We start from the raw sequence: 16,052 nt of genomic DNA, 5'->3' as shown, positions 1-16,052 counted from the left end.
AAGAATTTGATGGGTGAAACATAGGATTTAATGTCCCACATGAAATATTAAATGTCAGTGTGTCTGATTAATTTGACTTTGATTTATTTATTTATTTATTTTTAGCTTAAATGAACTTTCAGGACAAAATGTTCCAAAGACCACCTTTTCTTATCAGAATCCAAGCACCAAACTGTGGTGTATTCACAATTGAATAATTGTCCCTGGTACATTTGTTGTACATTTGTTTGTTGTATGTGTTTATTGTTCAATTGTGTAATAATTGTGTAATTATGTGTTACGCACTGGCAATAAAGTGAGTAAAGAGTTGGTCTTATCGCACACAGTTGTCCCGCGTACTTACTCCGATTCAGAGAAAGAATCACACGTGGTGTCAGAAGTGCTGTGTGACTAAGACATCTGCCAAGAGTGAGGAGAAGTGGAAGGTGAAAAGGAAATGCCAAATGACGAATCAGACGATCGTCCGAGGGCAGGAGTTAGCATTGCGGCTAGCACTCCCAGCACTATGTTTAGCATCCAACCACTGGTGCTCTGACAAACCATCCTACTTTGGCAAAACATCCTACCGTAAGTAGTTTCTGCACATTTCTGCTGTCACAGAGTCATTCCAGCACAAATTTAAGTAGGTATGACGGTTTGCCACTTAACGTTGCCCATCAGAGTATGCTTGTAGCTTATATTCTTAAAGACAGGACGGTTCGCCACTTCATTTTACCCGTTAAAGTATGCTTATAGGTCACATTCACAATGGTAGCATGGTTTGGCACTTAATTTCACCCGACACAATATTTTTCTAGCTAATGTTCACAAAGGTAGGACGGTTCGCCACTTAATTTTGTGTTGTGCACATGTGCAGAAACAACGGGTAGGATGGTTTGCCAGATGGATTCCCAGAACACCGGAGCCCTTTGATTTTTCCAAACCACATGAATGGACAAGATGGGTCCGTCGCTTCGAGAGATTTTGTCATTCATGCATTCATGACTGCCTTTCACGCATTAGCAGAGCACTGTAACTACGGACCGCTCCACGATGAGCTGATAAGACACAGAATAGTAGTGGGCTTGGCTGACACGAGGCTGTCTGAGCGCATGCAGATGGAAAAAGACTTGAACTTGGATAAAGCTATAAATACGGCCAGGCCGTCAGAAGAAATCTAAAAGCAACAGTCAGCTTTGAGAAGTGAAACAAATGTGATGCGAGTAAATGTGAATGCAGTTGACAGAGTGATACAAAAGCACGACAAAACAAAGTTCAACATGTTCAAAAATAAAACTGTCAAAACACAACAGCAATATAGCAAGAGACAAAGTAACACATCCGAAACCTGAGTGCCCAGCAAATGATGTAAAATGTCGTTTATAAAAAAAGGTCACTACCAGCATGTCTGCAGACAAAGCAAGACAGTACAAAGTACTGAGGAGGAAGAGGACGGCCAGGCGTGGTCAGCCAACATACAAGTGAAAGATGCAAAAATCACTTTCAAACTGGATACTGGAGCAGATGTGACTGTAATAGCTGACTCGGACTTGTCAAAGATCTTTGCTAACAAACAAAGACCAGTTCTCCAGCAGCCAGAAAGATCTTTGTTAGGTTCTGGAAAAACACCGCTGGACGTTGCAGGTTTTGCAAAGCTACAGCTCAACTACGGAGAAAAACAAACAACAGAGAAGGTCTATGTTGTAAGAAACCTGAGCACTCCACTGCTAGGCCTGCCCACCATTACAGCTCTTGGCCTGCTGGTGCGATTTGATGTGGTTTCAGTGGATACTCTGAAGACTACTTACCCTAAACTTTGCAATGGTCTAGGGAAAGTGCAGCGAGTCTATCATATTAAACTCAAACCAAACGCTGTGCCGTACTCAAAACTCAGAGAAGGCTTCCTCTGCCTCTAATGGGAAGGGTAAAGGAGGAACTCCAACGAATGGAAGAACTTGGTGTCATTACCCAAGTTGAGGAACCAATGGATTGGTGTGCCGGCATGGTTGTTGTTCCAAAGAAAAACCGCCCTGGGCTGAGACTTTGTGTAGACTTTACTGGACTAAATGAGTATGTGTGCAGGGAGAAATATGTGCTGCCATCGGTTGAACAAATCTCGGAATGCTCGCAGGAGCCAAAGTGCAAACTGGACGCTAACATGGGCTCCTGGCAGATTCCCCTGTCTGATGAGTCTGCCAAACTCACCACCTTCATCACACCGGTTCCATTATACCGTTCGGGATCAACTCAGCGCCCGAACACTTTCAGCGGAGGTCATTTAGGGGCCTGGAAAGAGTGGTGTGTCACATTGATGATGTGTTGGTGCGGGGACGTAACCATCAGGAGCACGATTCCCGTCTCCATGCTACACTGCAAAGATTGGAAAAAGCAGGCATAACGCTGAATGTTAAAAAATGGCGGAGCCAACTAATGTGTCAGAGTTGCGCATTTTTCTGGGCATGGTGAATCAAGTGGGCAAGTTCTTCCCCCATTTAGCTGAAAAAGCCCTGCAAGATGTTCTTTCCAAATATAACCCATGGTACTGGGGAACGGACCAAGCGAGAGCTTTCAAAACATTAACAGATACCCTGACCTCACCTCCGGTGCTTAGGGCTGGGTATCGTCACTGATTTCTAGAATCGATTCGTTTCCGATTCACAAGGTCCCGAATCGAGTTGATCCACGATTTGATTCTATTCTATTCGATCCTATTCCGATTTGAATCGGGGAAATTTTGCCTCAGACAGTCAGAAATATTATAATTCTGAAGAAGGAAATCAAGGTGCTGTAAAATGTAAAGCTCGTGTACGCCAAACAGTGTTGTGGCCCTGGCTGAGTCAACAAAACTCTGAGATGGTGCTCAAATGCAGAACATGCATTCAAGAAAGACACAATCACAGTGAGCCACTCATGCCAACAGGATACCCTGCCCGCCCATGGCAGAGTGGGGGAAACGTACCTTCTTGCTGTTGACTAGCACTCTAGATTTGTTGAGATTGCTTTGTTAAACAAAATCAAACGATGCCATTACCCACCTGAAATCTTTCTTCGCCCGTCATGGCATCCCAGAGGTCCTCATGTCTGATAATAGGCGACAGTATTCAGGTCAAACCTTTGATTTCACAGCAGCGTACGGCTTTAAGCACATCACAAGCAGTCCTAAGTTTCCGCAAAGTAATGGAGAAGCAGAACGTGCTGTGCAGACTGCAAAAATGTTCTGAAAAAAAGCAGCTGATCCTTATCGAGCTCTTCATGCCTATAAAGCTACACCACTGCACTGCACCACGTCTGCGAACCACACTGCCGACACTTCCATCGCAGCTGGAGCCGACACTGCCGGATGGCGCACTGCTCGCTCCAAAGGGAGAAAAGAAATATTCAGTTTTTGTTTAAAAGGGGAGATGTGGTGTATTCATAATTGTTCCTGGTTGAGGCATCGCAAGAAATTAGTTGTTTTTATAAATATATGGGTATGCATAATAGTTATTATTCATAGATACCTACATCCTAAGTTCCTGTTATTCATAGATAGAATGAGTGTCGTTACAATGGTGATGCCAGGAGAGGCAGTACTGGTTCTGTGTTACATTAATGCTGTAAGAAAGAGGAAGAAGAGAGCGTCCTGTAGGATGTTCTGATGTTCTGAACATGTGCTGAAAAGAAGGTTCAGTAAACAAGTGGCAGCGATACTCCGGTGTAAGGCTCAGTTATTTATTTTTATTTTTGAAGGTGCAACACTGCTACATTTGTTGTTCGATTGTGTAATTACGTGTTGCACACTGGCAATGCATGCAGGCAGAAATAAAGTGAGTAACGAGTTGGTCTCAGTGCACACAGTTGTCCCGCGTACTTATTCCGATTCAGAGTAAGAATCACACACAAACTGTAACATGAATGTAGTTAACAAGGAGCACATTACTGGTTTAATGGTACAGTCACAGTAATTGGGCAAAGAACTGCACATCAGAAATGACAGGAAGGTACCAGTGGAAGCAACAGCTGAAGTCGATATGACATCACAAGAGATTAAAACACCGATCCTGTGGTAAATATCAGCAACACTGGACCTCTGTATATTCTCTTTACTGTTTACATTTGAAATGTTTTTGCTTCAGTTCTTCAACCACGTGGTGCGTCAGTGCGGTCATTCTTTACTTTAGCTTGAGCCGAGTGATTCTTCTCCTATAATGGTCCAATGATCATGCTTGAAAGTGCACTAAAAGCCATCATAAAACATTAAGTGCATTCATTTTGACAAGAGTCACTACAAACAAATGGAAATGAGCACAGTATGCACCAGCTGCAGCACAGTGCAAAGAAAACTACTCAGGGCATCAGTTTTTAACAGTTTAGTTTTAATACCTGAAACATTTGCACTTCATGTCAACAGTAGCTACATAAAAGCTCTATACTGAGAGTTTTACACGTTAAATTCTTAAACAGCCAACAGTCTGTGTTGGATTGTCTTTTGGATAAACTCTGATAGTCACAACCTCAACATTCAGCAGTATTGAACCAAAACAGGAAGCTCTCTGCTGTAACAAAAACACCAGGAAAAGCTTTCTGGAAAAATGGTTTTAAATACTAAACCATGGCTTCATTATGATGAATACAGCAACTACAGTGTGTTATTTGATTCAATCTGACCAATGGGTGTGAATGTTGTGAAGTTAACTCATAGATGAAGATAATATGACAGGCAGAGAAAAAAACGGCGCCCAACCAATGGGAATCCAGTTCAGTGGATTTCAGCTGATTTATCAACGAACGAATAGCTAACTGGTAACTCAGTGGAGCAGACTAAACCATAGCAATGTCTGTCTTTCACTGAAAGCCTCGTGAACTCTTTATGGACATCTTTGCAGTTCTTTCAGGAGGAAGAAGCGTTAGCATTTGTTTTTTTAAACTAAGCATTTCAAATTTGCAGCAAAGAGGAAAAATATCTTAAAATGTTTTCTACAGTAACAATCAAAATATTTACTGACAAACACCAGGAGTGAAAGTAAACCTTGCTAGGTTGTGAGCATCATTAATAAAGGGAATTACTCTTTTCAGGGTTGCGGGGGGCGCTGGAGCCTATCCCAGCTGTCATAGGGCGAGAGGCGGGGTACACCCTGGACAGGTCGCCAGTCTAACACACAGGGACAGACAACCATTCATTCACACATTCACACCTAGTGGCAATTTGGATTATCCAATTAACCTATCCCCACAAGCTGCATGTCTTTGGATGGTGGGAGGAAGCCGGAGTACCCAGAGGGAACCCACACAAACACGGGGAGAACATGCAAACTCCACACAGAAAGACCCCGGCCTGATGGTGGAATTGAACTCAGGACCTTCTTGCTGTGCGGCAACAGTGCTAACCACCGTGCCACCGTGCTGCCCCAGTTCATGAAATTACTTAAGCAACTTAGTGCAGTGGACGGGTAAGGCTGAGCTGATTTGAAGTCATTTACAATCTGCTGGGAAATATTTTCACTTATCTGCAGTCGTTGAGCTCATAAGAACATCTGCATGGAGATCGTGTAGAAGAAATATCTATGGATTAAAGGTAACATACTGAGACAATTTTATTCAACATTACTGGTTACATTTCTGACACACAGGTTGAAGCTTGGAGAAGAACGTTAAATTTAACACACTGAAGAGCTAAAGAAATGCCGTCTTCACTGGACCTTAATTTCTCGTCATCTCACATTTTGATAACGGTGATTAGGGGATAAACACACGTTAAGAATAATTTGTTATGTGCATGGATAAAATCATACATGCAGCACTTGGAAAGAAAGCAACTGGGCATCTTTATGACTCTTTTATTTATTGTGTATCTTTGCATTTGGGATTTTTTAGACACTTTTTTTTCTCGGTTACTTTTTTGGCCTGTGTGGTCTTGTGTGGCATTTTCTCTCATAGTGATATTGTTCAGGAATGTTGTGTTTGCCAATAAATGCCATCATACATGCATTATACACAGTGATGTGTCTGTGTCCTTTGAAGCCATTACAGTGGCCGTCATGCACACGTACAGCTTGGCTTCCTGTGCGTTTCTTGCTACGTCCTGCAGAGTTGGATGCTGGGGTTGGTACACTCCTTGAGTCACTTTGATGGGGGGAGAAGAAAATGGGGAAGAAATCGAGATAGAGGAGGAGGGTGAGGAGTAAGATTAGCCGAGGTGGACGTGATGAAGGTGAAGACGAGGCGATGCTGACACGAAGCCCACGGTGGACTCATGTTAACGTGGTGTGCTGACGTGGCTAGAAGAAGGGAGGAGACGACTCAGATTCAGAGATGGGATAAAAGTTTTGTGAGGACAAGGAAATAGAAGGAAATGAAGAGGACGGAGAGGGAGATCAAGGTGAAGAGCCTGATGGACAAACTGAAGGAGTTTTTCAGCAAAGAGTTGAGGAACGACAGGTAGGCACACCTGAAGGAGGCAGAGAAGGCTGAAGGTGAAGAAGCAGTGGAGGAGCAGGAAGAGGACAGGTTTTGGAGGTCATCAGTGGCATCTGGGCAGTGAGAAGTGGACAGATCGAGCTAGGCTTTAATCATAGAAGCACGCAAAGCAACAACACAATGCTTTACTGCTTCTGCTGACAGCCTGCAAACACCGTGGGTTACAACAAATCAGGAGAACATCACTTGATCTCAGCACTAATACCTGTTATCGCTACAGCTTTAGCCAGTCAACCCCTTCTAGAGGTTATTCTTGACATACTATATTCATCTGCTGTAAGGCCTGTTCACAGAGTTAATACACAACGTTTTACTTTTGAATTTATATTTCAAACATTTCTCCCTGATGAATACAGTAAAACTGAAGTCATTAAGCAGAGGATTCAGCTGCATGTTACATGTTATTCTGTCTATATTGAGCTTGTTGTGCAGGATTTAAGTTTCTGCACCTGTTATCATCCACCTCTTAACTCTGATGTCATTCGCCATTTCCAGGTCAAACTCTTGTTTGGTTCCCAAACTACAAGAAACCAGAAAACACCGAGGGTTAAAATGGCCCAAATTCTTCAATAACATGTTCAGTGTGGCTGCTCTCCCAGGTGTTACAGTGAAGTTGGTTAGCTGCCAAATAATGTTGGCTTTCACATACAAGGTCTTAAATAATCAGGCCCCACCTTATAGTACCGTATCACTCCAAATGAGAACTTTGCTCTCAGACTGCAGGCTTATTTGTGGATATTTAAAAGTAGAATGGGAGGCAGAGCCTTCAGTTTTCAGGCCCCTCTTCTGTGCAACCAGCTTCCAGTTTGGATTCAGGAGACAGACACTATCTCTACTTTCAAGATTAGGCTCCTTTTTGACAAAGCTGGATCAGTTATGCTGCAGTAGACCGGTTGCTGGAGGCGTTTCTCCTTTTCTCACCATGTGTTTATAAATCACTCTGTTTTGGAGTTTGCATGTGTTTTGTCTCTAGGGGCCACCGTAGATTTATGCAGTTAAACTAATTTCTAGAATAGAAACCAATGAGCAGTTTATTTGAAAGACCTGTGTTTTTTCTCTTTTATTATTTCTCATTAAGTACATACAAAAGTATTTCCTATCGGAGTAATCAATGGATCAATAGATTATTTGATTACTAAAATAATCAATAGCTGCAGCCCTTTTTCAGTGCATCACTAAACAAGAACGGTAAAACATTCACGCAGTGCTTAAAGGATGGGAAACCTCTTCATGCCATGAACAGGAAGTGAATCAGTGGCAGATGTTTCCACAGAATATTCATTTCTGTAAATGATGAATCCTGATGTGTTTGCGTCTAAAGAAATGGAGTTCTGAACTCAGAAAAACTCACTGCCAGATGAAGGATAGTTGTACAGGTTACATGCAGGTCAAGATTCACTCACTGATGTAGAAACTTCAAATTTGTCTAGTTTCAAGACATTATATGTTTAATTTTGATATGGGAGATGTCACTAAATCTCAGCGAGTGTATCTTGACAGTACAGGGTACATGTAGAGACTTTAGGATGACACACATCTGAAAAAAGAAGAACAGGACAAAAATCCACTGCAGAACACACATTCAAAACTCAAGTGCAGTGAAACTCAATTTAAGGTAATTTCCTTGTCCATTATTACACAGCTATCCTGCTCCATTTGGATCACTTTGTGGACTCTCTCTCTACACACAGGTAGGTAGGTAGTAGGGGTGCAACGATACACTAAATTCACGGTTCGGTTCGATACTTTGGTGTCACGGTTCAATATTTTTTCGATACAAAAAAAATGTTCATGCCTTTTTAATTTGTCATTTATTAAAATTATAAATATATATTTTAACTCAAAAGTACAGTTTTTAAATTTAATGTTGCTGAAACAACAAAGTAATAAAAAAATTAATCTATCTGATGGAGAAATCCCTCATCTTTGGAAAAGAGAGTTTATTACAGAGAAATGTCTCTTTCCAAAATAAAAGCTATACTATACGCTTCTTCTGGGCTATATTCTCAGCAGCATATTAAACATATCAGGTCCCCATAAGGAGAATCATGTGCTAACGGCTGTCTAAATGACTCGGGTAAAGTTTGTAGCATGCGTGCTTGTTGTTTTTGTCTGCTTCCACTTGTCTTTGCACTAGGATGATGTCGGAGTAAATGTGCAGTCATATTCGTTGTGTTCCCACTAGTGCTGTCAGCGTTAATCTGAAATGACGTTAACGCCACAACATGGCAAATCTCCGTTAACGAGCTACCGCGGATCGCCCCGTGCCTGGGGCTGGACGGCGTCAACACGTTAACAAGCTAACTGCGCTAACACACTAGTTCCCACCCATGTAATTGAGCATTGCTGGCACATCCGACATACTGTTTTACTTTTGTCCATGACGCGCTTACCTTCAGGGTCATACGTCACATGAAAACCAAAATAGTTCCAAACGCCAGATCTGAATGAGGGTGGGGGAGGTTCAGTTTGCCATGTTGCAACGAGCTTAGCTTCTGTCTCGCTAGCTTGCGCTGCGCTCAGTGAATCTGCGTTCGACTACTCCGCCTAGGCTGCACTGTCGAGCGCAGATCCACTGAGCGCTCAACACAGACAGCACCGTCAGAAGGAAAATTGATAAAATAAATTAAAAATTTTGTATTGTTCGATACATATGCGTACCGAACCGAAAGCACGAATCGAACAGTTCAATATCGATAAGAGTATCGTTGCACCCCTAATAAACGACTAAATCGAAAAAGGACTCTTCAGGAACACTCGAGAAAATTAAGTAATCTGATGTGGGCATGGTAGCACAACGAGCTAACGTGGATCGCCCCGTGCGTGGGGCTGGACGGCTAACACGTTAACGAGCTAACTGCGCTAACACACTAGTTCCCACTGTGGATGTGCCACATCCGACATATTGTTTTACTTTAGTCCATGACGCGCTTACCTTCAGGGTCATACGTCACATGAAAACCAAAATAGTTCCAAATGTGGGGGAGGTTCAATTTGCCATGTTGCAACGAGCTTAGCTTCTGTCTTGCTAGCTTGCGCTGCGCTCAGTGGATCTGTGTTCGACAGTGCAGCCTAGGCGGAGTAGTCGAGCGCAGATCCACTGAGCGCTCAACACAGACAGCATCGTCAGAAGGAAAGTTGATAAAATAAATTAAAAACTTTGTATTGTTCGATACATATGCGTACCGAACCGAAAGCACTGTATCGAACGGTTCAATATCGATACGAGTATCGTTGCACACCTAGTAGGTAGATATAAGTGCTTACATTTCTATCATGTATAGCATGGTTTCTGCTTTTCTAATAGCACAGTTATATTGACTCTTGTCCAATATACTTACAAGTACAGGTTTATTGACTTGAGTTAGAGACAACTGAATTGAAGTTTCAGTATATTTATTATAAAACTATAATTTATGTGTTTGCACTGCGAGGTGCAACTGTAGAAGAATATAATGATGGTTGACACAAAAACACCAAACAAGAATACAAATCCTTGAAACATTAGATGAACTCCTCTTTAGTCTACGATGACTCAGAGCTGTTAACATCAGGTGTCCTCAGATTTCATTTACCTGGCTGGCCTGTTTCTGGGTGAACTGCTGCTGGGCCTTAGGAGCCTTTTCTGGTGATCCAGAGGCACGGTGAGATTTGGCGTGAGATCGCAGAGCAGAAGAGCTGGAGGTGCTGCTGGAGGTCTGCCATTTACAAAGTAAACAAAAGGTTAGCATGAGACAATGGTGGATAAACTACATCAAAGCTAAAAACTATACTGTGTGTTGCTGAAAAACAGGAGGATATACAGTATTTATTTTACAAGATTCAATTAGAAGCAGTCAAGAGCTTTAGATTAAAGAATAAATTAAGATTACAGATAACATCGGACATTTCATGACACTGTAGAAAAAATAAAAATGCATGAAAATCAATGCTGCTGCCAATCACTGACCCATCTCAGGGGAGCTGCCATTTTTTGTTTCTTTTTGGTTTTTACGATAAAAAAAACAAGCAATAAAGCTGTGTATTCATACTGGCCTTTAACAGGTTAAAATAAAAAGAATTATAACTAATTTTTGGTATCTAGTGAAGTACTTTTAAAAGACTGAGTCATTTAAAGTGGAAAAATCTTGACTTCTTCTTCTTCTAAAGCAGTAGAAGATTTTTAAGGATCACCCTCTCTGTACTGTTTTCCTTTTCAAACATCAGCAGCAGCAGCAAAGAGTTTCCCTGAAAGGCACACACGAAGAAGAAAAAGGCAAACAGCAATGCAGAACCCACACTTGTGTACAGAAAACCCAGGTTATGGTAGGAAAACAACTTTCCATCGGAGATGTGATTAAATGCATCAGTTTTCTTGTTAATTTTGGGGAGTTTGAAGAGAGGAATTCAAAGCTGGTGCAGTTTTAACAACAAATGAAAGACAAGTTCAAAGAACACAGAGGTAGATGGTAACGCTGCCCACCACCATCCCAGCAGTCTGACGTGAAACAGCTGGGCAGAGGAACATCAGACCTGTTTCTTGACGCCGTTTCGTTCGGCGCCGCGTGCAGTCTGGGGTTTGGCTCTCTTACTCTCAGGTGGATTTGGACCCTTCGTGATCTGAGTCGCTGACCTTTTGGACGGACTTCTCTCTCGTTCTTGTTTGACTTTTCTTTTAAGCTGAGCTTTGTCAGCTGAGTCGCATAAAGAAGCAGGGGCAGTTATGCTCTCCACGCTGATTTCCAACTGTTTAATCGACTTCTCAAGACTGTCTATAGAGTCGAACGTGTTTTTGCAGAGCTCCTCTACCCGGTTATGTGACTCTGAATGTCTGGTATTAATATAAGAGAAGATATTGTCTCTGTTGCAGGCGTTGCTTTTGTCCAACTTCATTTGTTCCATGTTATTAATTTTAAACATCTGCGATTTATTTGTCGGGCTCTTGGCTGTTGTGCCACATGCTGCTACTTCCTCCTCATCAACAACAACTTCCTCCCTGTTGTGTTTGCTCCTGTTCCCTGTTCTGATAGCCTGGCTAAATGCTGTCAGTCTTTTTTTAGGGAACTTGAACTTGAATTTCCTTTTTGTCTCAGTTTTTTTAAGTGAAGGTGATTCAGTCTGGCCCTGGTTTTTAAGAACGGAGCTTTTATCAGTTGAAGGTCCTTCATGCTGTATTTGTGGAGGATTCTGACCGTCTCCTGTCGTTTGTGATCCCATATTAATATTCGCGATACCACTTTTTCTAATACCCCATTCCTCTTCCTCCTGGTTTGTCTTTTCCTCATCTGAAAAGCTCTCTGGAGAAAAAATCCCATCAGTATCTTCCTCACTCTCAAAGATCGTAGACAGCCGCTTGTAGGCCGACTGAAAGTCCACAGGCTGGTTCAAGAAAACAATAATAGGTTTTCTGTCAAACTGATCATTACCGTCCTCAAAACCGTGGTTCTCGTGTCTTACATAGGTGGGCTCATCAGCGGTGTCCCCAGATACTGTTTGTATTTGAGAGCCATTCATCTTGGCTGAGGTTTCCTCTTTGGACTGTGGTCTGACTCTGGTCTTGGAGATTATTCGGCTATATTTACAAATCTGAGGCGGTGGAGGGGGCGGTCCCTCACCAGCCTCATCACAGCTCAGGCTACCTCCGTCTTCTGAGTATTGCAACTGGTTACCAGATACTAGCACTGTTTGTTCCAGGTTCCCCTGCTTGCTGCTACAGTTTACGATGGGTGAAAATGGGGAAGGTGTTGTAACGGAGGTTGGAGTTACACACTCCTGGTCAGGCCTCAGTGACGTATTCAGCTGGACTGGTGGACCTGATGTCCTCTCTTTTTCTCTGGTTTCTAAAGTTACACCTACCATCACATTAGACTTCTTCTCTGACGCTTCTTTGGCGGTTTCATTCGTGTCTTTGGGACTTTTGGCACATCCTTGAATGTTTTCTTTCTGTAGAGTAACAACTGTTGCAACCTTGACCTTCTTTTCTTTTGTGGCCGGCGACGATACCTGTCCAACAAACTCTTTCACTTGATTAGGAGTTCTAACATTTTCTTTCTGTGAAACTCTTCCTACTCTAAGTTCATCTATTTTTATGTCTTTGTCCTGACTTGATGTTGGCTCCTCCTCATCAGTCTGGAAACGTTTAACATCTTTTAAAGTTCCCAGTGGAAATATCTCCACATCCTTTACTGTTGGACAAGAAGGCACAATTACCGTCTCCACTTTGTTCTCAGTGAGACTGTTTCCCCCACCTTCCCTGTTTGCTTTCAGTCCAGCTGCTGCTATGACTTTATGGGGGTAGTCATTTGTGAAGCACAGCTGAGGGTCTGACTGTTGGTCACATGTTGCTAACTCATTAGCTACTTGTGAGTTTAGAGACGTCCTCTCCTTTTTTGCATTTTGTTTATTTCCAACTGATGAGTGATTCTTATTTGTCAGTTCTGTCACCTATGAACAGAAAAGGTAAAATGAAACAACAAAAGAAACATATTTCGCCTTTTCTGCACAATAATTACTTTAAATTTACATCCATGTTTTCTCAGTACAATCATTCATTATTTTACTTTAAATGTAATGCAGCAATGATCAGAGCAGATATATGACAATCAACTATTTTAATGGAATAGCTCTTGAGACAGAATAAATGACTTTTTTTCCTTAGCGAAGTCTTTGGCACACTAATTCTCTAGCACGATCTGATATCCTTGTGTTGGTGTTGTTCCCAGATCATCATACTAAAGGTTGTTCCAGGATCAACATTGCAAGTGACCAATCAGAATGTTGTGATGTCATACTTTTGCGACTTCGGGAAAAATCGGCGTAAAACAAAAAACTGTACTTAAGCTGCGAGAAACCGCCTCTGTCTGCCGATCAACGGACCCTAACCCTGACCCTAACCCTGACCCTTTAATAAACGCTAAGCAGAACTGATATTGTCCTTGCAACATTGGAATTTCATAAATGCACGAATGGGTTGGTGCGCAAAAGAATAACGTCACAATAATGTGATTGGTCACTTGCAATGTTGAACCTGGAACAACATTTTCATGATGATCTGGGAACAACACCAACACGACGATATCAGATCATCCAATTCTCTATTGCATGCATGGTGCTGCCACCACCATATTTAACCCATAAACTGATATGGAAAAACCCACAACTCTGTGTTTAGCAATAAATGGTTTAAGGGTGAAACAAAGTTTGATCCCAGTTTAAAAGGAAATGAATTATTTGAAGAGTCAAAGAACGTGAACAGCTACAGTTTATTTGTCCAAAAAGGTACAGAGCACGAACAGCACGGGCAGCAGGTTCATGAAGAAAGGAACCTTCTCATATGGGCTAAGAAAAACTAAAATTCCTCACTGTAATCTTTTTTTCTTCTTGTTTCTGTAATGGGAAATTAAAAAATCAAAGTGACATGAATATAATGCAAACAGTTCATTTCAGCCACGATTTAAACAGAATTACATGAGACTGTAACAAACTTCCAGATGAGTTAAACCAGAGCTAACAAAAAACACATAAAGGTCAACCTCTATATTGCAACATGGCGATATTTGGAGCCCGTTCTCACTCCCGAGGCGTAACATGGCGACGTTTTGTCACGTCCCACGGCGTTCCTGAGGAACGCGAAAGGAGACCTTCGGCGTTCTTATGGTACGTGGCGGGTTATGGGCGAAATCCAGTGCAATGACGCTTCCGCGGTAATAGTCGTTCCAGCCCTGTATTCCAGCCATAAACCTAACCTTATTTCTAGCCCTAACCATAACCTTTTTCCTGACCTTAACCAGGACTTTAACGATGTTACATAGCGTGTTTCTAAGTGATTTGAAGAAAAAGAGCAAACATGAGTAGATTGAGTCCATACGGTTCTCATATTTCCTCATTTTTCTGAGGTCGTCATTTAGGAACGTGGTGGGTAGCCGAAAACATAATATGTTGACGATTTGTCACCTAGCGTAAAATGTGACGCTTTGGGAGTGAGAACGTGTTGGATATTTCACACTGCACATAATGGCAAATGGTAAAGTAAATGGATTCTGGTTCTTATAAAGAGCTTTTACTCTACCTGAGCACTGAAAACACTTTAGACAACATGCCTCATTGACCCATTCATACAAGCACGTTTTTAGGCTTAAGTGCTTTCAAGCTAACATTCACACTTGGAGGGATGCATCAGAGGAGTCAAGGACTGAACCACAGTAAACGATCTGCTCTACCTCCTAAGCTACAGCCACCCCGTATGTTCAGGAATATGCCTCTGCTGACATTGAGTTTACACAGTCTCTAACTACAAAAATCAGTATCTTACAGCAAATACAGCAGAATAGTGTCCAGTGATGCTCACTGGAAATGTATTTTTCTGAAACAGGTTTAATGTTTGTTTGTCATGACAAATTCATTATTAACAGGAAAACCAGTAAAGTTCAGCTTTTGTCAGTTAAAAGCAGAGAAAATCCTGAGATTATTCGTCAAAGCAGAAGCATGTTTAGTCCACTCAGGGCTAAACTAAAACACAAACCTGGATTTTTAACTGTTACATTTAGCTTTCCACATGCTCATCTCAGTATTAACAACCTGGTGTTTTCTTCAGATTAAACATTTTATCTTAAAAATAACTATTTATTTAGCATACCTGCAGTTCTTTCAAGACTTTCTCCTCTTCCTCTTCCTCTTCCTCCTCTTGTCTTTGTGCTGACACTGCAGCAGGGGCAGAGGTGGATATAGCCAGATGTGCAGCAGTGCACATCTGGGATTTGTGTTTGACCTCTGGTGGCTGTCGTGGAGGTTTGACCTGAGGGACTAGCTCTTTGTCTTTATCAGCTTCATCCTGTGCAGACTGCTTCTGAAAACACAGAACAGAATGAATTTAGGCGTCTTCTGTCACTGAGAAAGCTCGTTGTCTAAAACCCCTGGAGTCACTTCATCTTTTTTAAACAAGAATGCGCTGTTGGCTGTTGTGAAAGGATGTGTAATATTAATTCGACTACAATTTGATGTCATAGGTTGTCAAAGGGCTAACACAGACACTAGTAATAAACTACTATTAATAAAAAAACATACTGTCGCTCTGACTTCAGGGTTTGTTGTACTAAAAGTAATCTGTGGTTTGATTTATTTACTCAGTTACTCTTTTGAATATAGTTTCAATGTTAAGTGTGAAGAACTAAAAGAAAGAGCTTATTTGTTGCTTAGATTGTCTGTTTGGGAGACAGACTGTTTGAGTCAAATTGTTAAATATTGTCATTTTGTTACTTAAATTTGTAAGTCTTGGTTCACACTGTCTGATCAAAGACATTCCTTTGTCTCTGACTCCCTCCCCAGTCTGTTGGGGGGGGGGGGGGGGGGCTGGAGTGTTTTATTATGGGACATCCTATGTGAAGGTTCTGTTTTCTTGCTTGGTAAACTTCCTGCCTTTATGACCCTTTTGTGGGCAGGAGGTCACACAAACGCACCCCCAAACACAAACTCTCGCGCAAGCACACACACAGTATCTTATCTTTTAGAACCATAGGGGGGTTTACAATGGGTGGTTCTTGTGTGTACTGTAACTGTTTTCAATAAAAGGCAGCAAGAAGGCTGTTTATTTGAAGTTGGCTAGGAGGCGGGTGAGGAGCGTTTAGCTCCCAGAGCCTGGC

General features: G+C 41.9%; 1 protein-coding gene across 1 annotated transcript in view; it reads right to left on the bottom strand.

Moving 5' to 3' along the window:
- Positions 1-5,538: 5,538 nt before the first annotated feature.
- Positions 5,539-16,052, bottom strand: part of LOC102791002 (sickle tail protein homolog) — a 100,889-nt gene continuing 90,375 nt past the window's right edge. The window contains exons 21-24 of the mRNA XM_087850631.1: positions 15,050-15,256; positions 10,948-12,858; positions 10,011-10,133; positions 5,539-6,236 (exon numbers count right to left, since the gene is read on the bottom strand). Of these exons, the coding sequence (XP_087706757.1) occupies positions 6,210-6,236; positions 10,011-10,133; positions 10,948-12,858; positions 15,050-15,256 (2,268 nt within the window). The 3' untranslated portion in view covers positions 5,539-6,209. The remainder of the gene's footprint in view (positions 6,237-10,010; positions 10,134-10,947; positions 12,859-15,049; positions 15,257-16,052) is intronic.

This window comes from Neolamprologus brichardi, chromosome 14 (assembly GCF_056152115.1).
Source record: "Neolamprologus brichardi isolate AB-2024 chromosome 14, ASM5615211v1, whole genome shotgun sequence".
Lineage (NCBI taxonomy): Eukaryota > Metazoa > Chordata > Actinopteri > Cichliformes > Cichlidae > Neolamprologus > Neolamprologus brichardi.
This window is presented reverse-complemented; position numbering and strand designations above follow the sequence as displayed.